This window comes from Accipiter gentilis, chromosome 3, assembly GCF_929443795.1.
Source record: "Accipiter gentilis chromosome 3, bAccGen1.1, whole genome shotgun sequence".
Lineage (NCBI taxonomy): Eukaryota > Metazoa > Chordata > Aves > Accipitriformes > Accipitridae > Astur > Astur gentilis.
Window position 1 is genome coordinate 5,080,900 of NC_064882.1, and position 27,847 is coordinate 5,108,746.

General features: G+C 37.6%; 1 protein-coding gene across 2 annotated transcripts; it reads right to left on the reverse strand.

Moving 5' to 3' along the window:
• Positions 1–4,384: 4,384 nt before the first annotated feature.
• Positions 4,385–27,390, reverse strand: TMA16 (translation machinery associated 16 homolog). 2 transcript variants are annotated; one of them, XM_049834055.1, is made up of 8 exons: positions 27,269–27,390; positions 25,778–25,890; positions 16,770–16,807; positions 15,887–15,971; positions 14,628–14,776; positions 9,276–9,318; positions 7,483–7,664; positions 4,385–7,254 (listed from the first exon to the last, which is right to left on the reverse strand). In XM_049834055.1, the coding sequence occupies exons 1-7, from the start codon at positions 27,269–27,271 to the stop codon at positions 7,526–7,528; spliced, it is 570 nt and encodes a 189-aa protein (XP_049690012.1). In that variant the 5' UTR covers positions 27,272–27,390; the 3' UTR covers positions 4,385–7,254; positions 7,483–7,525. The 2 variants fall into 2 exon arrangements, with proteins under 2 accessions (XP_049690012.1, XP_049690003.1); XM_049834046.1 differs by lacking the exon at positions 4,385–7,254 and having other exon boundaries at positions 7,292–7,664.
• Positions 27,391–27,847: the final 457 nt, after the last annotated feature.

Sequence of the window (27,847 nt, forward strand, 5' to 3'; positions counted from 1 at the left end):
AGTGCACCTCAGACAAATAGACCGATGGTGGAATTTAGCCTGGCTAAGCCCACAAAGGCAGAACCTTGCTCTGAGCTGCCGTTACCAAGAAGAGCTTAATCTGCATTCTTGTTTAAGCAAAATTTTAATGACAGTAGGTAGAAGTAATCTGGTGTCAGATCAGATCTGGAATTTTAAACAAGATATTCCTCACCTGTGAACACACACGCTTCTTTTCCTGTTTTAAGTTATAAGCATTATAAAGTTTATTTCAAACTGGCATAAACATACAACTTTTGACTATCATTAGCATTATGAAGATTCTCAAATAGTGCAAGTGTGCCATTCAAACACTGCTCTATCTGAAAGCAGTGTTTATTTTTGTTGTGTAGAAAAAACAGTAATTCCCCATCACCAGAACAAACCATTTATAATAATGCAATGACACTTACTCTATAATGGAAACATTTTACTGTGTATAATATTTGGAACTACAAGTTTGTGTTACTTGTTTAACTCCCTCTCTTTTGCAAACGAAAAATTGTATGTTTTTGTGGGTGAATGTGTACTGAAGGACAGAAGGTAAGAGAAACAAAAGTAATATATCTGCTTATTGTTGTGAAAAAAATGTATTTGTATTAAACAAATGACCCAAATTACTCCAGTATTCTACATTTGTCACTTTGTTATGTAGAGTATCACATGCTGAACATGAATCAGCAAGATCACAGGCTAGCAAGAAATGTGAACAATATACTCAGCTGTGTACTTAATATTGATAAACCTGCTAGCTCAGAATGGCTAGTTTTGGATACCACACCTTGGCAGAATGCTCAGGAAAACACATCACACTACAAAAACACTTGAAAAGAACTATGGTCGTTTTAACTTGCAGAAAGGAAGACTATGAACAGGCTTCAACTCCATAAAGAACTCTCAGAAAGCAACTGGGTTACCATCTGTACCAAAATGGACAACTAGTACTGGGTTTCAACTGCAGGAGGATAAGAGGAAGAAAACTTCCTAAGGGGAGCAGTGCTTTGGAATGAACTGTTTGTTATACGTGACTGTGGAATGTCCAATGTTAGAAAGCCTTAAAGATGGGTTGGACAGTTAAAGGGTTTAAAGCTGATCCCACCTTAGAGTGTCAGAATGGATCATGTTCCCTTTTTTCTTTTTTTTTTTGACTTCTACTTGGTGAGATTTTCTCTCCTTTTCCAAAAACTCTAAAGATAAATGCTTTGTTTAATGAAAAGAAATATTATATTTGCATTAAAAAACAATCTGTGTACTTTGTCAGGTGTAAATCCAAAGAAAGTATCCTATCTTGATAAATACACAGCATTCCAACCAAAGTACAAATTTAGTTTTCTGAAGAGAGTTGTATCCACCTACCCCATATCTTTCTCCCAGCTTGTCAGCTGGGGAGAGAGTGGGCTAAATTTCAAAACCTCACAGTTCTAGCTGGAATAAGTCATCATATGGCTGGTGACTGCTAAGAATATACATTCAAAACACAGAAGTGTTCTAACAAATTACATTCCCTCCATGCAAGGCCAACAGATTGTTCATTTTGTTAAAGCTGCCCTAACTAGCTCACCGTGTAAATCAAAGATGGATTCACTAATCCCTGCAAGATATAATACATTAGAAATAGTTTAACCAAAGAAATTCTAGTGATAAAGATATATTCATTTCCATTTATTAGCATATGGAAAAATAAATAGAGCCAAATTTGGTTTTAGAATTAAGAGAATAGAGGTACAGGTCACTATGCCTTTTTCCTTTGCACACAAGAGTTTGAATCTCTTAATGAAGGGTACTGTTAGAACACAAACACACATTTCTGTTCAGTTTGCTCTCAGTATACAAATAAAGCAAACATGCTATGTAGTACTTACTCACACCTCTGCCTCCTAATAAAATATTAAGGCTGTTCTGCATGAGCTTTATCTAAAAGTAAGAAAAAATTGTCAGTTAACAACTCACCAAAAGTACTTTGAATGGTGTACCACATTTCCACTGCCTATGACATGGAGCTCAGAAAATAACCTTGGATAAATCTTACACCATGGCTGAGAACAGAACGATTCCACTCTGGTGGAGGGTGGGGGCCCTGGGAGAAACTTGTCCTTCTGTTACTTGCAAACACTTACAACTGATACTAACTGAATCACAGATTTTTATTTATTTTTTTTTTTAAACAGCTCAAAGGTAATATATATGAAAATACAATAACCGGCACTATTCCAAACCAACAAAAACCAAAGGCAACAGGTCACAGTAATTTTTAAGTCTGTTAACTAAATGAGGTCTTACTTTAGCAATGGATAACTTCTCTTGAAAACCACATGGGAAACTGCCCAGCCTGTATGACACAAAGGATAACTTTTTCTTATTTCTTTAGCATTGACAAGTTCAATAAATGGCGTGTTATTTCTTTTTCTTCGGAACTACCACATAGTTACAAAGCCTTTAGACCTTGTGCAATTTATAATTTGAAGAAATAATGCTATAATGAAGCATGGACCATTACATCTGTGTATGCGTATGTCTGAGAACATGGTAAACAACATGCTCTATAAAATTTAATAATGGTTCACAAGCAGCATAGAGGTGAAAAGTAAAGTAGCAAGAATTACGTGGGTTATATTAAAATAAACTCAGAAAAGACCAACAAACAACAAAATCTTAATGGCTCTCAGAAGCAAGACTACTACTTAGAGGAGCCCTGAAGAATGCAGTCAAAAGAATAAATCGGTCTAGAAGAAAGTTCAGGCAAAGGCTATAGTGAATCTTCAAGTGCCACTTTACTTCTAGGTTTGCTAGTACATTTTGAGAGCTGAGAAAAAAGAATAGTATTTCATCAAAAAGTATGGGTAAGAATTTTTGGCCAACCATGAATACGAGCTGACATGAGTAGAGTGTTGTACTTCTTTAGAAAATGTTTCTGGTTTTAGAGTAATGCTGGCATTTTGGTCTAATAACTTAGTCTGAAGTTTAGTTTTATTTTTCATTTGTAACAGGTAACTAGTTACATATTAAACTCTTCCTTTTAAGAAAATTGGGCAGTATTAGCAATACAAGCAGCTAAGGCCTAGGGAGCTTGATTACAGGACCACTACAGTAAGTCTCCCACCATCAGCTTATTTTCAGAGTTTCATTACAGGAACTCTGCACAGAATCTTGCTAGCTGTATTTAAGGCAACAGCTTAAGTTGCAGTGCATAAATCACAACACCTTATTAGTGAAGTTTCTTACCTTCGTAAAACTTACTTCTTTTGGGGAAGAAAGTCTGGAAGTCAACTGTAATGAATTTTACTCTTGAAAGAGCTAAAAGACAGAAATATGATGTATGCATTGTATCATGCTGAGACTGACCAAACAAGCCAATTTGACATACTTCTGTAGTGCAGGCGTTCCTTTGTCCTTTACTGGAAAACTAAGCCTGGAGGATTCCTTAAGCGGAGAACTTTTTCTGCTGAGGAAAAACAATAATGTCCTTTTTTACTACTCTTTCCTATCTACCAGGTGTCTAGCAAAAAAGTTTTAAAAGTTGGACTCCAACATACACAGTTTTGGATCCCAGACTGTCCTCACATATGGCAGCATCATTACAGAGATGAGTAAATACGCTATGGCAATCAAAGACAAAAAAAAAAAAAAAAATAATTCACACATAAGATACTCTGTAAGTATATTCTTGAACTACTAAGGAATGGCTCAGAAAATGGTTCATATATGCTGCCTTTTTGACTCGTTGCATTCCACTGCACATACAGGAGTTCGATAGGATCGACACATACTTTGGTAGAGGAAGAAAGGAAAAACAATACTGAGGCCAAGTACTTCACTGTGTGCTTGTTTGTCCACATCACAAATGTTGGAAGTCTCACCCCTTTAGAACCAACTTTGTGGAGCAGACTGAAAAGCCATGGTGAACAGTTCCACTAATTCAGTCATATTTGTTTCCTAACCTAAAGAACTCTAAATTAATTAATCCACTGCATGCAACCATCCATGAGGACAGTGTTTTCATTTGGGGTTGGTTTGTTTGTTTTTTTTTAACTCAACATTTGCTTTGCTTACATGGAAAAAAAAAATAAAATCATACTGCTACTGGAATTAAAGTCAGCTGGTTCTTTCCAGCTGAGACCATGAATAGAATAAGTTCCAGAATCAGAGCACAACAACTCAGCTGCTACTGAAAGTTTGAATTTAATTTAACCAGTTCCTTAGAGAAGTCTTAGCTCTCCAAGGCTGGCTGGAGTAAAAGTATACTTAGTAAGTACACTGCAAAGTACGGTGTAACAAATTATTAAGTACATTAACCCCCCCACACCTCCCCACCCCCCGCAAAGTTCTCTTATAAAAGTGGCTTTCCATGTTAAAATGTTACTTTTTTGTTTAATATAAGCCCTGATAATTAAGGAAACTTGAGTTTTAACTATTACAACTTTGCAGTTAAAAACTAAAAAACACAGGGACATTGTGAAGCAATATCTGACAAGTTAAAAATGAAAGAAATCTTCCATAAAATTGATCTTTAACCAGAAAAAAACCCCTGTCAATTAGAGAGAACTATAATAGAGGACGTAACATTAAAGTTTGTAATCCTTAGTTACAAATGAACAGAATTTCAAGGTATTCTCTACAGCAAGTTTGTAAGAACAGAGAACATCACGTAGATATTCCCCATTCCCGCTGTTAACAGCGGCCACTTTCTAGATTTTAAAGAAACAGAACTCCTGAGAACATTCATCCTTTTTTTACACCATAGAAAATAAACTCATCAACATACAAAACCCTAATAGCTGGCTTTAAAGCACAACCATAATTGGATTCTGAAACTGATAGAAGAGATTCCACTATCTTGTCTCAGTAACATGTGAGGCAAAAGATGCTCTCTACATGCCCCACGCTCCGGACTTCTCAGCGCAAAAACTCTGAGCACAGTTAAAAATAAATAAATACATAAACAGCTTTGGTTTTTGGGGTTTTTTTTTGTTCTTTCCCATTGCCACATTAGTATTCTGCCACAAAATTAATCTGATAAATTGGTCTTGCACATCATCAGCTTAAACCTAGATTACTTTTCAATTCAAATATGAATACTTGACAGCTACATATGATTTTTTTCTGGTAATTCAATGTAAAAAGTCCACACGGAGAAACTGGTTTTTTTCATTACTTATGCAGTAGGTCAAGATGACAGTTTAAAAGCCAGCTAAACAAGCAGTAAATACGTGGACTTCAAGGGAAAAAAAATCTACAAACTCAAAGTCCAATTTGTAAACATGTTCTTGAAGTGTGAATAACAAATATTAAAAAAGAAATCACTTCAAATATTTGACTATCACAGCCACAGAAGTAATAATTACTTTTTTATAATGCCTTATTACCAAATTATTTCAAGCAAAATAGAATATCTCATTCTTCATAACTTTGCATGGCCATCTTTTTTAAAGCATTCACCAGGATGTCAACCTAATAAACTGTCATTACTGTGACACCTTCTAGTTACCTTATTGCTCATTTTCCTTCTGTATTTTACCCAATGTAATGGGAAAGTGACTTTTTCTGCAATGTTTCTACTTACAATTTCAAAGCACATCAGATATTGTATACAAACAAAAATTTAAGGTGAATCTTCTGAAAGGCAAAATCTGTCAAAGCACTGAACACATACACAGCTTTAGTTCAGACCAATTACCCTGGCTCAGCTTCCACCAGAGTTTAACATCTCAAGTTTTATACATCAAAAAAAGCTGGATTCCACTACACAGCTCAATTTAACAAAGTTAAAAAAAATAACAAAGGCCTGCTCTGAACTTAAACATACTTCATTTCTAAAACACAAACACAAAGCAGTGATGTGACAACCTAGAGATGCAGCTGGTGTCAGAGGCTAAGACTAGCCAGGTTTAAGACCTGCAGTCCATCTGACAATGCATTAGATCACCCACACATGCCTTAGGTCTGTTAATTTATTCAGGTTTCTTCTTCAGATTAATTTAAGGAGGACAATGGTTAATTCTATATTACCTAAGTAGATTAGTTTCCTAAAACATAAAAGGATAGCACAAGCCTGTTTTGTAAAGAGCAAATAACTTAATACAGATGTTAAGAGAATAACACTCATCAGTAACACTTACTGCCCAGCGAGGAAAATGCACACCTGGATATCTGTAAAAGAAATCTGGGAAACCCACATTACTATCATGACAAAGCCTTGTTGTTTAACACACAAAACTGTACTGGGGATCAAGTACTAGCAAGATCATCCACCAGGAATAATTATTTCCACATAATTAACAGGTATCTGAACTGTGACTGCTGCAATGTGTACAGACAATACATCTGAACTGTGACTTCTGTGCCCAGACAATCTAATCTGCACTAACAGGTATTTCCTACTTAAATGCCTGCTGTGAAATTATACCTGGCTTTGCCCTTGCCCTTTTTTTCCTCTTTTTATTTATTTACACTATTAAAAGCGAGTATCTGCTAAGAACCTCCCTGAAAGACACATTTAAAGGCATCTAAAGAGTTGTTTCATAAAGCAAGCCTGCTATTTAGAAGTCCTAAGCAACTTAATTTTAAAATGCACAGCTTTCTCAACAGAGGGGTCAGCAAAAAAACATATGGACAAAAGATGTATTTAGGAACAGACCGCAGGGACTTCAATTGGCTTCTGATCTGACTTCTTCAATACAGAGTGGCGAGGACAGTGTGATTTGAGAGAATTCTCTTGACAAAACATAAAATACTCAGTGTTCTATTTTGAAGTCTTTCCAGCGCTCTATGTTCCTGACACAGATTCTCAGACAAGAGAAGGTACAAGAGAAGAGTTCTTCATGATTAACTGACGCTCCATGTATCTCATCTTCTGCATATACATTTCCACCAAATGCGAGAGCATTTCTTACAGCCAAGGTGAGCGTTCCCTGCCACACAGCACGGGATTTTGGGAGACGAGGCCTATCACTGCTCTCCACAAAATTGTGTACACCTAGAGACATCCCAGCCATCACCACAAGAGATGGATAGAAGTTGCCACTAGCTGGCCCCACTGTCTACCAGGGTACCTGCTGTTTATAAACTAAATGACATAAACTCTTGCCAGTACCAGGAACAGGTAAGGATTTCCCACCACAAAATATTTCTAACAGGTGTCTGAACCCTGACTGCTCTATGACCAGGGAAGAGATACCCACCTAGTCAGAATTTCAAGATATAAACTGCAATTGCTTTGTCAACTCAGGAGCCTGCATCCTAAAGAGAAGGTACCATATGAGAAGTAAGGACACAATTAAGATTTTAAGTATTTATTAATATTAAAAATTTTTTATCTAATAATATACAGCTTTACCCAACAATATACTGTTTACTCTTTACCAGAGGTACACAGTGAGCTCATAAAAAATGCAGCTAGCAAAGCCTTTGCAAATATAGTTAGAATTTAATTCTTGTTTCCAGTGATAATTAAAATAGGTTTCTTACAATTCCCTTCAGCTGTTTCAGCTCCTGAATCAGCTGGTGCTCATTAGGCCACCTCTTCTGCTTTATTCAATTCTTCTTTAGCTTCCACATCTGCCACCTCAGGGTGACTGCAAGCAGCATCCCTAGCTGAGAGCTTTTTCATTTTGATGTTTGGCAGTTTCCTCAGATCACCATCCCATTCTCTTAAAGAAAAAAAGTAATGAAAAACAATTACCAATAGAAACAGCAAGAAGGAATGGCAGAGTTAATTCACCTTTCCTCAGAAGATGCTAACTCAATTGAGGCTACTTTTCTAAATTATACTATCGGTCCCACTGCAGTATGAATAAGCACCAACTTTTTCACCTGATCTTGTACACTACAGCAGCTGCAGTTACTCTGTGAAGAATTAAGTACTTTCAGATTTGACATTCTGAACAAAAAATATACGATTCCCTTTATTCCAATAGACTATTTGTATACTTTAGGCCACCTGGTTTTAGGTTTGACACACAAAACTCCCAGTCTTGTAAGCAATGGAAAACCAGATTGGAAGAGTTTCTTCATCTGGATGCTCAATTTGCAGAGCTAATACCACATGTACATGAAGTCCTTCATTATGATTTATGGTAACTGTTAACATCTTGTATGACTGACTTCAAGGGGACGCAAAATGTTAGTAAACATTAATTCACATAAGTATATTATTTCAAAAGGCTGCATTGAAGGAGGAAGGGTTCATTTAAATATCGCAAGTCAAATCCTGTACTCAATTAATAGAATGCTTTCTTGATTATAATAAGTGCACTTCATGGATGATTTTCTCAAGGGCAAAGACAGTATTTGCCAATTATAAGATAGACATGTTTTTGCTCTACCGAGGTAATAAAACAACAACACTTCCATCAGGTGTCCCAGTAGCAGAAGTCAATTGTGTTTTTATAAACACAGCAGCCAGAAGCCTGTCTCTTCTTCGAGATTTCTGGCTTTACTCCAACATCCTGCAAGCATGACTTCTGGCTACGTACCACCCCTAGGAGTTAGTGACGTATCTATCTATCATTCCTTGGAACATAATCATTCCTAAGTATCTTTTTTTTTTTTTTCCTTTAAAGTATCTCATTTGATAGAGCTGTCAGCAAGAGTGTTCATTCAATCCATTACCAAGGCATATTGGCTTGCTGGCCCAGATGAGCTAGCACCAAGTTTCACAGCTCCCAGATCTTTTAATTGGATGCAAGTCATCAACTCACTTAAGATGTTCAACTAGTATATACACAAACACTACTGTACTACAACTAGAGTTGGATCTTAGAAAACATGAATAAGAACTTAGTGCTGGTTTAGTTATTTAGTGATAAGTTTTGACTATAAATAACCCATCTCATTTCAGCTTAAGAAAACAGTGTAACTCCATTTATCAATAAATCTGTCTTGATCCTTAAACGCTAACAGTAACTGCTAATACTTTTTGTGTAAATCAGTGAAGAGCCAAGGTGAGAATTTTAGGTAGAGAGAAATATTCTCTAAGAATATCGAAAAAAAAAGATACTTAAGTTACAGAAATGGAATTCTAACTGTTGAAGCTTTCTAACCCTTCCAATGTTTTAATTATTAACTGTCACCAGCATGCAGCTTGTAACAGCTAAGAAATGCCGAAATAACAACACCATGCCTAGTCTGCTTTTTCCAATAACAAATTCCTTGACAGTTTTGCATAAATTCTTTTTTAAGAAAAAAAGACATACAACATGTCAAATTCAGAAACACTGTTTTGTATAAACAGATTAGTAGTGATAATAAAATTAACTTACCTGAAAAATTTAAGATGCTTTCTGTTCATAATGTCTGGGATTTCTAATGGGAATGAAATTGAATTCTATTAGATGTGTTACATTATTCAGGTGAGTCTCATTTCGAGGAAAGACATGTGAGCTAAAGGGTTGAACATATTTCAGAGATTAAAAGACCAAGAAAATGAGAATGAGGATTCGTATTTGAAAATTTCCAGAGCAATATATAAACAGGAAGATCTCTCACTGCTAAAGAAAAGGAAGTAAACTTACACCTATGAACTGTTTCAGAATTCAAATGCACGAGTTACTGAAAATCCAATCCTGACAAATAATCAAGAGGGTGCTTCATTTTCTCTAAACTGACACATCCAAGAAATAGCAAAATTTTAAGCACTTAAAGTTTCCCTTTAAAAAAATCTCAGTGAAGAAACTAGGAAAAGAATTAATTATTTGTTTTAAAAGCATAACTAACATCCTCAACCAAGATCAAGGTCTAGTTATGCTAGTTTTTAACAAATATTCACTCGCCCACGTAATAAAGTGACAATTCTGGTCTGCAGAACTTACTATAAATATGCAGAAGAGATAAAAGGTAAAACAAGAAAGTTTAGTTTCAAAGCTGACCTAAATATACAAGCCTCACTCTAAGTTAATGAGTACTAAGTGGTCCATAAGTATTTTGAAATGTTTTTGGAAAAAAATTTGATTAAGTTATTTAACAATTTTGCCACTGCCAAACCAGCAAAGATCAATTCAGTGCCAAGTTTTGGGTTGTCACAGAATCTCCCCCCCGCCAGAATGCCTGCTTTCTCGTGACGTTGGTGAGCCCTGGATGATAGGCTAGATAAAACTGTTAGAATATTCTCTTTGGAAAAAGTCCTATGTAAGTTAATAAAAGCCATTAAACACTTTCCACGGTGTTTTTTTCAACCAAAAATAGCAATTGAAAGGGCTTCATTTGAAAGTCTTGTCACTGCTTATATGTGTGTTTGCAGTATGTTACACAATAAAAACCACAGAGGTGCCAGATTAGGAACAGAACTAGAAACTTTAATCCCATGTGTGTAGAAATAAAGTAACTATACCGCACAGTAACTGATTTTTTAAATTACGGTGGAAAGCTACCGTACCGCTGCATTTTCAGATTAATAACACTTGTCTTACTGAGAAGTATCTCCTTAGCATGCATCACTGTTGTGGTTTTTGCTGCTATTTGTGAACTAATAAGTTTGCTTAAAAAATGTTAAGTCACAGGAGCGTGTTTTTCTGAACTAAAGACGGAAAAAATGGAAGACAGAAATATGGCACAGGAGTTAGTGGAAGAGAAATGAAGACAGTATTTTGGGGAGCAGATATTGTCTGGCATTTCTAAGATGAAGTATTCAGCCACTTGTGTGTTATTGTGATGCAGCAGTGACGAAATTTCAGTAAGCATTTTTTCATGTTTCCGGCCCTTTAAGAGAATTTTATTTCCATATCTTTCTTCTGAAGAAGAACAAAGAGCATGTTAGGCCTCAGACTTTATCACAAAGATGTTAGTGCTTAACACCACTTCATAACAAGGAAAAAGACAAAGTGACTGAGCTTAATTTATAACACAGAACTTGCGTAAAATACTGTAAAGTCAGCACCTTTCCAACTGTTTGGATGGAGCAGTACTGGACCAAATTACATCAAAGTTCTTAAGGGCATCAGAATTAAAAAGCTTCTGTCAACTGTAGGTCTAACCGATCCTGCCTCTGCGCACAAACTTAAAGCTGGAGGGGTTCTAAAGTGTAACTACTAGAGAAAAAGGCGATAGAGGAGCCAATCCTGGTGTTGGAGTGCCCTTCCACGGCTGTGTCCCACAGCACTATTTTTTAACCAAATGCTCTCTGACAGTCTGCTGAGGCATTTTATTTTCTTCCAGAAGTATGCTGTTAATAAAAATATTATTGTTCTTCATAGCAGTAACCATTTCTCTCTCCCAAAGCAAAGATTTGCCCAAGAGATTTACCTAAATCTCATAAGGACTGAAATGTCACTGCTCTGTCAGCACTCTGCACAGAATATAGGCTGCATATATATCACATCCGTTAGAACTGTCATACAGAGAAACACCCAAGTCAGGTCAAAGGATGATATTGCAGCCTGAATTTAAAAAAGGAAAAGAATGTTAGGAACTGTAGATGCTCTTTAGACAAAGAACCATTCAGTTACACAATAATGATCGTTACAGGAAACAGCAGCTAACAAACAGTACAGTAGTTACACTAGTAGATACATGTAAATGATACAACTTTCATCTGAATTAAATCAATTTCCTTATGACCTGAAGTTTCAAATATTAACTAATAAAACTGGTGTGTTTAGCTTTAAAGGCCATTTTCCCCAAGATTAACATTATGTTTCAGAGAGAACATGCAAGTTAATTAGAAGCAAATTATCAAAAATGTATGATGTTCAGATGAAATAATTACAATGCTTTTCAACTGAAAGCATGCCAACTCTGAGTTCCAAGGACATATCCTGTAAATATCTAGGATTCCCTGTCAATAGCTTTGCTATAAACATGTGAGACCAGATTAAAAAAACCAAACACACACAAATGACAACATCAGGAAGAAAACTGCAGTAAAATTAATGTCGATATATTTAAGGAGTAAGGAAGTGACAAGAAGCTGCTACCAAAACTCAACAACCTCATAGACAGACTGAATGTTGCCTGTATAGGTATTGTTTCTTAAAAAAAGACTAAAATTTACTATGCTTTTGGATATCTACCACTTTGATAAACAGCCAGTAAAGAAGAATTAATTTTTCATTTACATATATCTGATATATATATATGGCATCAAATTTTAGGAGATTTTCCTAAATGTAAACAATACGTGTCATGTAGTCTCTCCATAGCAAATGCACATGCATACAAGAAATAACTGAGTTCAAGAACAGAAGGAAAAAAACCCAACAAATACTAAGTCGGTTTTAAAAGCTCCACTCACTACAGCTTCCAGGGATAATAATGAGCTAGAGCATAAAAGCACAGTTTCCAGCTGATTTCCATTTATCCCCAATCTCTAATTACAGTATTTAGCAGCAACTATTTTCTCTGAATGAATACTGTCCTAGACAGAGAGCAAAACCTGCAGCAGCTGTGATAACAAATAATGAATGATTTGAGAGTGTATTTAATATGTGAAGTTGCACCACGCTCTCTGAATGCTTTACTTACTAATACTATAATAACCTCAAATTTTGCTTACAATTTTTATGTATTTTTATGTTGTGCTTGTGCATCTGACATCTTTCTATCTAGTCCTATTGCTTTTCTCTGTCAGCTTTCTGCAAAGCAGTAAGGAAAAAAGGAAGAACTAAAATTTAAAAGCAAAACCAAAAAGGAGATTTTCTACAACTGAGCTATTTGATGACTTTCATAGTACCTATTTTCCTATGACTTTTTTTAACTCCCTCTTCTAAGAAATCAAAGGTTACGCATGAAGTCATACAGATATTCCTGAATTCCTCTGCCACTGCAGGCTGTGAAAGTACCAAGTAACACTGGCAAAATTTTCAAGCCATTCATTTTCTTTATTGGTACAATATAAATCAGGGGAAAGGGGAATATGACACACAACCCAATCCCTGCTGTGCTTTGTATCCTGACCACAGAACAATGTATTTTTTCACATCTTCCATGACATACTTTCACTGGTAGAAGGACTGATTGCATCTGAGTAATACTTCACCATTAAAGCCAAGTTCATCACTCAACCCCAACATACTTACTTGTTAAAGCAAAATACATAAATTTCACTACTATTTTGTACTTGACTCTCCTCAGAACGCTTTACTTTTTGCACTTTCATTATCCCTTTGTTTTTCTCCCTTATTTCACCAGATTACTGCTGCTTCTCTTCAGCCTAGTTCCACCTATCAAATTTTCAGTCTCTCTCACATGTAGCTTGCATCTGTGTACTACCTCTAAAACCAGAAAATACTTTCAAAAAGAGTTTAAGTGTTTCTTCTTAAAGAAGACTATACACCTTAATAGGCAATTTTCAGCTCTAATGTTTGTGTTGTGGTTTTCACACATGACTGTTCCTCAGAAGATTTCACTAGATAATCTGCTGGCATAGATGGCTACCCCAAAGGAAGATAAATGGTAATAAAAAAAGTCAACGAGAGTATCTGGCATTATGATTTTACTCAAACTTGTGGTAAATGCAAAGGTGAAAGTTTAAAAACTCAAAGTGCTTTCAACTAGGCTGTTATCTACAAGATTTTTAATTTTAAATCTTTGGAGTTTTTGTGTTTTTTTGATTATTAAGATGTTAAATGTTAGGGCCTTCACACACACAGAGCGCTTACACTCCCTCTACCACCATCTCCAGTAAGTCAAAAGAAAGGAGTATAACTCCTCTGCCTGATAAGAACAAGAGGAAAATGTGGTTTTCTACTTGTGGGTTATCATTTACACCTGTAGAATAGAGCCTGTAGAGTAGACATGTCACAATAGCCCCGGATTTCTTCCTGGAATACCTAAATTTTAAAAGGAAAACTCTAGAAATACTCAAATTTTGGAAATACATCAGTACTACAATTTCTGCTGCAACCATTCTCCCATGTGAAACACATCTCGACCTTAGTGGAATAAAAGGACTCTTTCTGAAGATGTTTTAGGTTTTGGTTCTCTAAGTTCATGAACCCTAAAGCCCACTCTCTCATGATATGAAGCTCGCTGAAGTGCCTCATGACACTGGTCCACCTCAGTGAAAAGGGGCAAATCAGGCCACAGGTTTATCCCCAACAGTAAGTCTGTATATTATCAAAAGAATGTTAGAGAAAGCTGTGTATAAAGGCTTTGTTGGCACAAGTCCACATAACGAAGCCCAGATAAAAAAAGTAATTAATTTGTAGAGAAAGTGATGCTGGTTATTCCCCACATGAGCAAACAAAGCCTTCATGCTAATGCATGTTAAAACATGCACACACACTCAAAAGCACTTTTAAAATAAAAAATACTCTGTATATAATGAAGGTCCAAGCAAACTGCTGAACAGAATTTGTATTTGAGACAGATGCATTAAATCTCACTTTAGTTTCAAAAATATGTTATATATGCCTGCACTAAGGAGGCAGTACTAGCAAAGATACACAAAGGCAAAGCAGTGAAGCAGAAATATAGGAGTCAGATCTCCAACATCTTTTTTGTCCCTTTCTTCACCCTGCCCCTCCTCCCAAACTCCTCTGCAAGGCACAAATACCTAGCAGTTAGTTAATTCCTTTAAAAAGAAAAATAAAGATAATGCCTAGAAATATGACTTAGACCCTAGCCTTGTGAGCAGGAGAAGGTGTGACCACAGGATTATTTCTAATGCTTTTACGTACCTATTCCATAGCCTTCATAGAGTTGTCTTTCACGTTCTATGGTCTGCTTGATGACAGTTTCCCGTGAACCATGCTGTCTTCCTTGTCTACCTTTAATACTGTTTTGTAATTCAATCTGCTCCAATTCAGTATTGAATCGGCACATATAACTGAAAGAAATAAAATGCATTTATGCTAGATGCAGTCATGCAAAACTTTTGCAAAACAGAATTACTTTGATAATCCAAGAAGTTATTTTACTAAACATATTTATTTTCTAAATTATTCAGAGATGTTTCTTAGATTTGAACTATTACTTTAATCTTCGAAGTGGAATCTCCATTTAGAATTTCATTTGATCCATCTGTGGCTTCCAGAAGGATTAGGGGGTTTTTATTTGCCCTTTTTTTAAAAAAAAAAACCCTATGTTTGCATAAAACAAAACTCCCACATTATTATAATTCACCTGCTCTGGAAGACCAGTTAAATCTAGGTATTCCTAATTTTTAATTACTGAATTTCACCACCTCAATAATAATTTTTAAAGTAAAGTTCTTCTTTGGCATGTGTTCTACATCATCTCGCAAACATCCAACCCAAATCCAAAAAGTAAGCTTTTATTGCCTTTGCAGTATCACTAGCATTGATTAGCAGTTTACAGGTTTCATGAACAGCGTAGGAAATATGTCAGAGCTTCTGAAAGGAAACTGATATAGTACACCTGTGTAAAAATACATATATATTATGTTACCTAGCTAGCAGGTAAAAAATGATGACAAGCTACAGGTACATACATCTAGCAGCACAGAAATAACTGAGTTTCTTCTTAGCAGATTCAGTTTTGGTACTTCCTGCCCTAAAAATTGACCCACCTGAGTACTGTTTAATTTTCTCAGCAAGGAAAATGAAAGAATAAAGGAGTAAGTAGAATGAAATCTGTGCATTTAAGTGTCACTGAATAACCCAACTAGCAAATTCATGCAATTACTACTGTCCAAATCATTTAGAGTCCTCCACACACTACAAATGCAGAGATATACTTAAATAATAAAAAACCCAAACAGTAACACATGACTTACTTCAGTAATTCTAGTGTGAACATATACATCTCTCAATCTATAATTAACCTCAGTTGCAACAAAATCAACTATTTCATATTATTAATAGTAATATATAAAAAATCCTCCTCTGAGTCATAATCACGTTACAGATCTTATTTCAGAATATTATTTTAAAACATAAATCAAGGTTTTTAATCCTGTTTTTAGCACCAGTCTTACTTTTCAATTAGTTCGCCAGCTTCCTTCTTCGTGTACTCAATTTTATTGGGGTCAAGGTGACTTTGAAACCATTGCAATTTTTCTCCTACAAGAATAAACTTAACATTAATGATTACATCACCACTGTAGCATCAACAAAGATTACAGTTCTTAAAAGTTTTTGAAATAACGCCCCACTTTTCAAGATTTTGAATGGCATCATAGACTCACTGATGTGTGTACCAGGTATGAAGGCAGCTGTAATAGAAACATTCTCACATCATTTCAGATATATTTTGTATCTTCTTTAGGGAAAAAAGACATTACACTTCGCTTTACTGGAAATCAGTGTTTAAAGTATCACTGCATCAATTCCTTAAGATGGAAACTGAGGAATACCCCAAGGGGAAAAAATAACACAATGGCTGAGCAAGAGTTCTGATCATCACAATTTTTAAACAGATTAAATTGAAAAGGTGCAGTGTCATATGAAAAAGAAAAATATTCCAGGTTGTGTCTCAAAGTTTTGAATTTACTTTCTAGCATAATGTGTCTGTTAACCTACATATATAATCCTCTTTTACAAGCAATTAAAAAAAAAAAGCATGGAGACAGGTACAATAATTACATGTACAGATGTACAAAACAGACGTTTGTTCTATATTGCCCTGTTGTCATGTACACTGACTAAAGATTAGGCTATACTCAGCCCCAACTTCAATCCCGTATATACTACTTGAGTGAACATGTCGGGTAATTTTAGCATTTCAACAGTCTATTTTAAGATTACAGAGTCAGATTATAGAGAAAGAAACTCTAACTGGTGTAGCTATAAAATTGGTAAAACTTAAAATCTACGCTAAAAAGTTGAATACTGTATGCAGTAATAGACATTTCTGCTCACCAATGATACTCAAACGCAAAGCTTTGTCAGTCTTCAACCTAGCAAAGAAAAAACAGATATGTTAGCCAGGAAGGAGTACCATACAAATAATTATCTTCATTTTCTTTCTCCAAAAATCTTTTTTTTTTGGAGTCACCATGAAAGTCAAGGTAAAATTTCAACTAGAAGTATTTCCCAAATTCAGAACATGTAAAACTTATTCCACTTCATCTAAAAATTCTACTTTTCGTAAAACTACTACCTGAAATTTGTCCAGTTTACCTATTAAGTTAAGCAGTTTCTTGGAAGAAATTAGCACACAACACTTTTCTTAGAGCACAGCAAAAGGAAATTCATGGAAGACCTTGTAATAATTTCATCAAGTATTTCTAATATTCTGCTGGTATGTTTAATGAGTTTGGAGATTAAGAACAAAAGATTTCACCACGCTGCATCCTTGCAAATCAAGCATACAATGGGAAAAATACCATTCTAGTATCTAATAAACTTCTAATAATTAAAGGTTATGCTTAGCTAACAGTAAAAGTTAATGTGTTAAGAAACCAAAATTAACAACTTTACAAAAAAAGATGAAAAAAATCCATCTCAAAGTATTTTTAACTCCACCTCAACCTCTGGCGAGATACTTGAAGACTTCTTTACTCTATGGGATGTGTGTACACAATTCAGTTTGGGATTAATCCCAGTCCTATTGAGCAATTCTCAGAGAACACAAATTTTCTAACAAGTAAAACTGTGCTTCACACATTTGTGTACTGAAGTGCCCAGATTCAGTCTGCAGCAGTGAATGGTGCTGAATGTCACTTCATTTCCAGAAAGTAAAATAATATGTTGTTGGGATAAGTATAAAATTTGTCACTGGGAAAAATATCTTAGCCATGCATGTTCAGTGTATATATCTGAGAACCTCTGATAAAACTGACTTTTTAAAATTTATTTAATAAGAAAATTGATAAAGGATAAAGAAAATCATAAAAGGATATCATTGACAAATAATGCCAAAATTCAACACAGTTCAAAGCTAATGCGCTCCTTCATTAAATTCCTGGTACTCTATAGAATTTAATGACCATTTTAGACTTAACTGAAGTAACTCAGAGCACAGAAGTCTGTGTCACCTGTCACAAAAATTCAGGTCAAAAGAGAAAGCCCTTCTTTCCAGAGACAAACATACTTGTGTCACTTGTCCACAAGCCTACATTATTAAAATAAAGATGAGCTTTTTCAAGAAGTATTTCATCCTCTGGAGACCATCTAAAAGCCACATAAAAGCAAATGCACAGCATGTGCGGGCTACCAAGAATTCCACTAATGCATTCAAGAAAAGCCTTTTTACTTCTGTAGATACCCCAGCACTTGGGATAAGCATTTTTAATGCAAAAGTCTACAGAGGTCAAGCATGGGTTGCAAGTTCTATCATACCTGCCAAAAAAAATCCAAGCTGGTTGATTAATCAAAGATTTTAGTGTTAAAACAAAAATGACTCTTGTTCTGGTGGGTTAAAGGATAGACCTGGATGAGACTATTTAAAAAAAAAAAAAAAAAGAGTTAGATTAGAAGTCAGCTTTAAAACTCAGCTATAGAAGATGCCTGCAATAAAAACTGTGGTAGGTAGGCTACAGAGGGCTTACAGCAGGGAGTTTTGAACAGTAATAGCGACCAAGAAAAGGACACATTCCACACAGTGGAACTCCACACCAGCAGTCCCTACTGTGAACCTTGCACGGCAACACAGCCAGCAGAGCACATCTGCAAAGCGTTGCCATGGAGAAAACTACAACATCATCTAGAAAAGCTGCCAGATTAGAATCATAAATCATGTCATGTATCTATGCTTTAAAACATTACAAATTACCATTTGCAACTGCAAGGGTCACTAAATAATTTATTTATCAAGGCAATGAAATACATAACCAGGATTTTCTTCTGGAAGAAAAAACTTACATCTCTAGGTGTACACAACTTATCTGAGTATGAGAGATAATGAATGATAGGATTGGATGTTGCCTTACTGTAGTTTTCATAAAAACCTCATCTCAGTGACTGCTAGAAGACAATAGTATTAGCAGGGAGGCTAATCAATTAAGTTAAGTCAAAGAAAGTTCCTCTTATCTCCTTCCACACAATGAGTAACATCTTTTGCTCAACAGAAAGAGAGGGTAAGGACACAGACATGGATAAGTCTTGTGGCAGGCTGTTGCTTAATGATTTTCTCTTCCACCCACCTCCCAAAAATCATCTGCTTAGGCACCAATTATTGATAAGGATGATAAGTGGTTTTCTTGATGTTTACTAAGTACTTAAAAGGTTAAAGCCTTCATGCTCCATCAACACCTCTTTATCTCAGATATTGTATTCAACTGTTATACGCTAAATACTAGCAATGAATAAATATCTGTCAAATCAGTCTACCAGTTCAGTATTTTTCCCCATAATGTCTACACACACAAATGCCATCTATGGCTCTGAGAACTAAGATAGGCTCTTTCATTAAGAAAAAAAGTAATTCATGGTTGACAGGACATATTGTCTTGTTTCTTGTTTCAGGTTGCTAAATACCTTCCATATTTCTCCCTACACATGTCCATTTTTGTTAGCTTATGCACCAATTAGTGGCTTGGTTAAGCATTTTAGGATACTTCCATATGAAAACCACTCTATAAGAATTAAAAATTCTTATTTATTTTCAGTTCATTTTTTATTTCTGTAAGCAAACCAAATAATCTTAAGAGCTAACATTTTTTTCAGTTCCACATAAAGAATCTGCAAAAGCACAATTCAAAGCATCACTGCTGCAAACAGCACAAGTAGAAGCATAGTGGCTCAAGAGAGATTAAAAGGCTAGAAAACAGAAAAGCTAAGGAGAAACAAAGAGCTCCACAAGGAGATATTTTAAGGTTACCGTTCACTCCTAAGGGGTCACTTCATGCCAGATCCAAGAAATCCTGTAAAAACTCCTTAGTGCTCGTATCTCAGAGCACAACAGTATTAGATCTGTATATTTGTAATGAAAACGCACAGACTCCTAAAAAATTTACAATATATGCACAGTAGAAAGGGTATATGTTGACTCAGGAGGAAAAACGACAGGAAAAAAAAAAATCCAGTGCTAGATCAGCTTTAGCTACCAAAACCAGACAGATTTCAGCTGTTGCAAACAAAACATGGATTGGTGTTGGCAAATCTACTAAGAGAAGTTCCAGGAATATCCCATTATGATCTGGTTTCCTAAAGTGTAGAAAAAGCAGTGTTCTACTGGCACCAGTGAACCAGCTATTGCTATCTCATTGAAACATCTTTGTAATTATTTAACAGAATAAACAAGTTGCCTATAGGAATAAGAATTCACATGTAGCTTAAGAGAGAATACACTGATATTAATACAGTGGAATTTGTTGCTGTTCAGACCTTGATGAGAACTGAGAATTGGGATGCAGGCAAGAAAACGGTATGATTCAAGCGAACAAGATGACTTAAGACTGTAGCCAATTTTCTAAAACCAACTGGTCTGTCTCCTCTTATTATGGTCAAGATTGGTCTTTTGTAGTACAGCCAGAGTTTCTGGACAATAAACTTATTATTACTGCCATATTTCATTGAGAGTGCTTGCATTGAAGAGTATCTGGACAATGGAGGCTATAAAAGACTTCTGCAACTCAGAGCAGAATTTCTCCCTCCTTTTTCCCAGTGTTGCATTAAGTATTGAAATTCCTTGTGGGTAATGTCTTCCCTTTTTTATTACCTTGTTTGGGCAAAAGATACTTGAATATGCATCTTATAACTAAATGCAATTTCCTTTCCTGTTTAACATAAACAGGAATGTTCACAGTAGTTATTTCTCTTCCTCTATCATATAGAAAAGTTAAAAAGTAAACAGAAGCCTAAACTGTCTCTAGTCCCGAATCCCGTCTCCAACCAACTACCAAGGGAAACAAAAACAAAAGAAACAAACCACACAAAACCAAAGCAAACATTTCCTGACACTTCTACAAAAGACATTCTCACCTTCCACTAACATGCCATTCAAGGGCTTCCTACACCCAAGGTAATACTTTTGTATTGAATACTAATCAACAGATAAAATGTACGTATGTTCAAAAAGTATTATTGCACAAATTTAGCCAACCACAATTACAACATCCTCTGGCAAGTAAATCCACAGCTTAATTAAAATAATACAGATGAACTGTATGAACCTCCTAGATTCACTGACTGACTCTGATCGAGTTTTTCCATGCTGCAGAAGTGCATTAGCCTGTACAGAGAAATTATCCCCTTTACTCAGGGCTGGTGAGATCATATTGAGAATATTGCCTCCAGTTTTGGGCCTTCCCCACATTTAAGACAACCTATTTCTACACAATAAGAAGCATAGTCAAAAAAGTACCAGATTTGTAAATGGGATTAAGAAAGAAAATACTGTAGAGATTATGAGGCAGCTTCTCCTATTTACCACCAAAGGATGTATTAACCTTCCAACCAGAGAACAGGGCTGTCATTAAATAGGAGTAATTTGGAAATTGTTTCTGCAAATATTTCAACTTCAGTAAGTCATTTTCCAGTGAAAAAGTCTTCAGTAAGCTTACTGCAGTTAAGTCCCAAATTTGGAAGCAACAATGCCAGAGCATTTATTTAGTATCAGCTGCCACCAAAAGAAGACATTTAATAGACCTGCAAAAGCAATGAGAAGAACAAAATCAGTGTGGGCTACTTCTTTTTCCTGAGTGTAGGAGTGGAAAGCTTTCCTCCATCCACAGCATCAGAAATTTATCTTGTCTTTTTCAGAGCTCTGCAAAATTAACCCAAACCCTGCCATTATAGTAAAGAAACTGAAAGCTAAGTAATTACACTAAAAAGACTGATTAGTGGCTAAACTGACTGTTTTTAAACACATGCTTAACTCCCAATATTTAAAAAAAAAGATCTTGAGATTTAACAAGCTGATCATTGAGACAATAGAGATCCAAAAGAAATCAGAAGCCTTAACAAGTCTTTTAAAGACACTAGAGAAGAAAAGAAAACAACATTATTAATGTATTTCAAGTTAAATTGCTCTTCAAGCCAAGACAGTACAGAAAATAGAATACAGACAACTGGAGGATGTTTTTAATGCAAATTATTTTTAGAACACCACAACAGAAGTGATGTACAAAGTGCAGATCTGTGAACAACGCTAGTTAATTGTTTAGGATCCAGAACTGCAAGATGTAGAAATCTTATTTATAGATAGATCATTTTGCTATCACAATATGCTTTGGATGGTCCAGACTGACACAGTAGTTATGGCTGAACAGCTTCCGTATGCAAAATGAAGGGCTACATCTTTTACCATCAGCGTAGAGGCCTCACATTTGAAATAGTAAGGGAGCTAGGAAAAGAAAAGGCAGAAATCAAGAAAGAGAGCCTAAAGAAATGGATACCCATATATATCCTCTAATCTTAAACTGGGTTTCTCTCTATAGAATCATCGAATCATTTAGGTTGGAAAAGACCTTCAAGATCACCGAGTCCAACCGTCAACCATGCCCGCTAAACCATGTCCTGAAGTGCCTTCTCTAAGCACTTTTTGAATACCTCCAGGGATGGTGACTCAACCACTTCCCTGGGCAGCCTGTTCCAATGCCCGACAACCCTTTTGGTAAAGAAATTTTTCCTACTATCCAATCCAAACCTTCACTGGTACAACTTGAGGCCATTTCCTCTTGTCCCATCACCAGTTAATTGATAGAAGAGTCCAGCACCCACCTCACTAGAACCCCCCTTCAGGTAGTTATAGAGAGCGGTAAGGTCTCCCCTCAGACTCCTTTTCTCCAGACTAAAGAGCCCCAGATCCTTCAGCCGCTCCTCATAAGACTATGGAGCATCTCTGCTCTGTGAGGCCTAAAAAATATAACTATCCACATCCAAAAGAGAACCTATGGGAAAGGATAGCTATCTACATACTCTAATCTTAAACTGAGTTTCTCTCCATTAACCACTTTTGCTCTGTGAAGGCATTAGGTTTTACTGATCCCCACAATAATTCAAGCTCTTTCATCGGGCTGCTTGAAGCTCACTTTTTATTAGCCTGCTTGGCTGCCAATATTTCATCATTTTTCATAAAATGGTGCTTTTTTTTCCTCAGGTAACCCATGACAGATACCAAAAGTTGGTCTGCTTGTTTCACTTGGAAGGATTCTGCTGCCACGACTAGCTTCTTTTGCTGCATTTCAGAGGAAAGGAACAGGAAGGCTAACCATACTGTTATAAAGACCACTGTCTCTTAAACAGGTAAAAAACTGATTTGTAAATAAATGTTTCTTTTATGTAAAATTCCTTTTTAAAAAGCAAATTAACTTTTTAAAGAAAGGCTGAAGTAACATGGTAGAGTTATATGTGTTAGCAGAAGCATTTGAACTAAACTCAAATCCTCCAAAAAAAGCTTTCATAGAAGATTAACCTGTCATTGTGCACAGGAGAAACTACTATAGCCCAAGTAAAGGACAAGGAGCATTTAGCTGTCTCTAACAGCCAGTGGCAACAGGTGCTAGGAGATAGAAGGAAGACACTGTAGCAATTGTTCTACATTTCCTGCTAGTCAAGATAAGGTTTAATTTGCAAGGCATAGGAAGTAAACTCCCTCAACATATACCATCAATTCATCCTTGCGTAACCTGGTTACTGAGAAATTAACTGTTGTTCAATCCAACAAATCTACGTTTTTAGTATTGCAATTATTGGTGAGGTTAAAAAAAATAATAATTAACATGGTTGAACCGAGAGCTGCATTCCACAATGTATTAACTGTAAAACTACAGCCATGGGGGCTAGTGCAGATACATGACTGGTATTGTCATGTCATGTGCTGAGCTATGAGACTTCATATACTCTGGCAAGCACAGACAGAAATCTACATAGGCAAGAATAGGCATTAGAACCAACTCTCAGATAAGCAAGTCTCGAAATCGATACATTTTGGTGACAAGTGCCAAAAGAAAGGAAACTTCCAATGAATTAAAGAATTTAATTTCTTGTCTGTCATTGGGGGACCTAGAACTTTTTTTTAACCAAACTTAAGGGTTAAGATCATCTAGATCATCATACGAGAAAGGACAAGGTGTGTTACAATGACTTACTACAAGTGTATCTATCTAGAGAATCAGTTAGAAAGTCAGTAATATTTCCAGTTTACTGAACCCTGTGTGCTCAAAACTACCAAGTGGCCTTTGGCTCCTAAACGAATTTTGGTTCCGTATTTTGCTCTGTAGACTTCACTTGGTATTGTGAGCAGTGCACTAAAAATCCACTGCCACAAAGGTGGCTCCAGTAGCTCAAGACACCCTGACACTGCTCTGAACATCCTTAAAGCAGTAAACTTTTCAGCTGTTCATCAGAAAGAGCACCTGTGCTAGAATTAAGCAACATTACTTACATACTATGACTTGCCACATCTAACCGCCTCAGTAACAAAGCCTAGTCAGTACAAAGCCAGCAACTTTTCATTCCTTTGCATGGCAAGGATGACCTGCATTAAGCAGAAAAACGAATGATGCATTTGGTACTCTTACCTGCAACAAAATAGATTGCCCTGTGCAATCTCTTAACATATACCTTAAAACCTTCTCCATGAAGAAAAGTAATTAAGAGCAAGTTAAATGGGAGAATACTATTCCAGTGGGAGTTCTTTGTTTTTACTTCTTGCTGTTGCAAGATGAACCAAAAGTTGCACTCTAAAAAACATCAGCACAGGTGTCTGTATCAGTATAACTCTACCCACAGAGACAATCACTAAAAGATTTGATAGAGTGCACCATGTCACAATAAATAATCAGTACATCACTCCTTCACTCAGTTAAGTTTTCTCATGCATGTTTTTCTTTACGGCAAAGTCATAGATGTAAGCACTAAGAATCAAGTGTAATTCAGTTATCCTTTGTGATCAAGTGCTCAGTTATGAGGCAATATGAGAGAGTTAAGGGACGAAGCAGTCAATTTAGCACTAGGAAAATAATCTACAATAAACTTACAATCAGCAGTTGGAGAGCACAGATAAAACATGAAGTAGTAGGGAAAACTTCTTGCACATTAGGGAACTGCCCGATCCTCAACACATGCTACTTGTAAATTCTTGCAGCAGCTTTGCTTGAGTCTACATGACACAGTTATGCTAGTAAAGGGCCCCTTTCTGTTAGAGCAACCTTACAACTTTGCTATGGATAAGGCTGTACATCGATCCCCAACCATAAAATTGCACAGTCTCTGAGGAACGTTTCAAGTGTACCAGGAGTTCCCAATTTAACACTGTCAGACATATGAGTATTTGGGCTCAGCTCACATGATCCATCCAAATACTAGTGTACTTTGAGAGAAAATGCTTCAAGTTCGCTTTAATAACTTTCTAAACAATCACAGCATATCAACTAGCAAGCTGAGACAGAATGGAAACTAAAGGCCAGTCCTCTCCAGTTACCTTTTCCCTCTGTGGAAGGGGGAGGTAAAACTTAAAAGCAGAAAAACAAACTTACCATGGAACAGCAGGAAATCACCAAAGAGGAGTTAACTATTCAGTTTTATTCAGAAGTCTCTCTTTGCAGGAAGGTTTCTGGGTTTTCTTTTCTACAAACTCAGCACTCCAGCACAAGAAGCTAGACCCTAAGCAGGATTTTTATTATATGTTGGAGTAAAGTCAAACGAGGTGATTAAGCTTCGTGCGAAATCACCAGCATCATGCCATTCAGAATATAAAAAGCAAAATGTTGTGATAAGAAGAAACCTAACCTGTAAGGACAATACCAAAAATCTAGCAGCAGAACTACATACTTTGTATAAGCTGATTTCATGAATGCAAACCTGTCAGCTCACATGGCCCAGCAGTACTAACTTCTAAGTTGTATAGGTCTTTCTTCTATGCTAAGGTTATATCAGCATAACAGTCCCCTTCCACCACCACCCTCTTCCCCCCTAACAAAAAAAACCCTACTGTGATGCTATCCTTTGGCCTGTGCACAGATTTTGCACAGTCAACTTACTTTTCTTTCTTCTCCTGTTTGTGTGCTTCCCTTGCAAGCTGCGCAGCTTTTCTGCTGTAAGGATGGATAACTTTTTTCTCTTGCTTCCCTCCTTGGGTTTTTCGTAACTTTGGCTGAAAAGAAATCAAAGATGTTATACGGTACTAAAGTTAAGTAAAACATTAAAGGGAAGACAGGAGCACACATCATGATAAAGACTTAAAAGGTCACGCATCAATATCTCAGGAAGCCCCCGAGTAGCAGCTTATCAGTTCCACCAGTTAGATCTTACCCTCCTCAGTAAGAAACAAAACTACTTGAACATGGTACATGCTGTTAACAAAACTATTGGAGCACAGAAAATGCAATTAAAAAAAAAAAAATCTTACATAGTGACTACTCTCAAAATACCTATTTTGTAGAACCCCGCAGCTAGGAAACTGAGATTATCTCTCTGTACCTTTGCAGTAAATGTCTCCGTTCAAGCTTCTACCTGACTGTTGCATCTACCTTTCTGACAAAGGTCACGTGTAATTTGTACAACATAACAGAAAGGATTTTGTTGTCCCTCCCCGCAGACCACAAGGACGCCTCGCACCAGGGAGCAGCCGGAGGCCTGCCTTCTCTAGCCCTTCATGCAGCACAGAGAGGGAATACTACTCACAAATTAACTTAAACTAGGGTTAGGGTATTTTTTTTACGTTACTTTTTGGTGAAAAAGCGTTTGAACAAAACCGGAAGGCTTTCTCAAACAAGAGGCGGTTTAAATTCTTTAAAGTCTTTGACTGTGTGCAAAAGAAACACCTGAAAGCAAGGAGGCTAAATGGGCAAACGCGATGCAGGGAACAGCCATCAATAAACGGAGACTTCAGTACATCGCATAATCTGTGCTGGCACCCCTGTTTGGGATTGCGAAAAAAGAAGAGACAAAGAAAAAGTTATCCCGAACACCTAAAGAAACCTCAGGAGGCGAGGCACCCTGCACGAGTTTCACGCGTTAACCCCGCTCCTCACTCCTTCCCCCCGTCAACCCGGAGGCGCTCGCTGGCGCCTACGGGCACAGAACCGGCCCCACTGCCCTCGCTCGCCCGCCGGCGGCCCGGCCGGGCAGGCCTACCACGACGCAAGCCTCGCCGGCCGCAAACGCGCCCCTGCGACGGGCAGGGTCACTCGGGGCTCCCCGCCTCCCCCGGGCCGGCCAGCGGCGCGGGGGGGGGGGGGCGCTTTTAGACGCGAGGTCGGTTTACCGCCGTTAACGGCCCACCCGGCCGCCTCGCCGCGTTTCAGGGGTCCCGCCGCGGAGTCCCCGGGCCTCTCCAGGAACGGCGGTGGGGCCGCTCCCGGCGGGAAGGGAAGGGCCGGGAGCGCCCCGTGAGGAGCGCCCCGTGAGGAAACCCCCCCCACCCCCCCCCCCCCCGCCGCCGGCAGAAGCAGAGGCTGCGGCAGCCGCAGCCCTACCCCTCATCCCCACCGCCGCCGCCGCCGCCGCCACCCCCATTGCGCCGCACGCACCATGGCGAGCGAATCTCCTTCCGCCGCCGCGGTGCACCAGCCAGAGCGATCCGGGCGAGCGGCGCGGGCCGCGGGGCGAGCGTTCCGCGGGACGGTGCCGGGGGCCAGCCGGTCCAGCGGCAGGGCCGGTTCCCTGCCTCCCTCCCTCCCTCCCCCCAACCCGAAAAACAGAGCAAGAGCAGAGGGGCGCGGGTTGGGCCGGGCTGCCGAGGTGCCCCGGGGCCGCCTTAAAGCAGGCGTGTGTTAAGAAGTCACCAGCCAGAGCGTGGGCCTACCGAAAATCGTCTGCGGCTGCCCAGCGCCGAGCGTCACAGGCTCAACAGGGACACCGGCTTCAGGCCTTACACTACATCTTGCTCCTCAGGCGCCCATAACTCTCTTCTGTCAGCCCCCTGCGTTTGTTCCGGCCCCGCTTCCCTAGGAACCCTCTTCACACCTGCAAAAGGACAAGAAAAATTATTTTCCAGACTGAAGGTTTCTTATCAAGACGGGACGTTTTCTTTTGCTGTCGTGACCTACTAAACCTCTACCTGCAGGATGAAAGATCTGCTTCTAAATGACAGTTAGAACTTCGCTGGC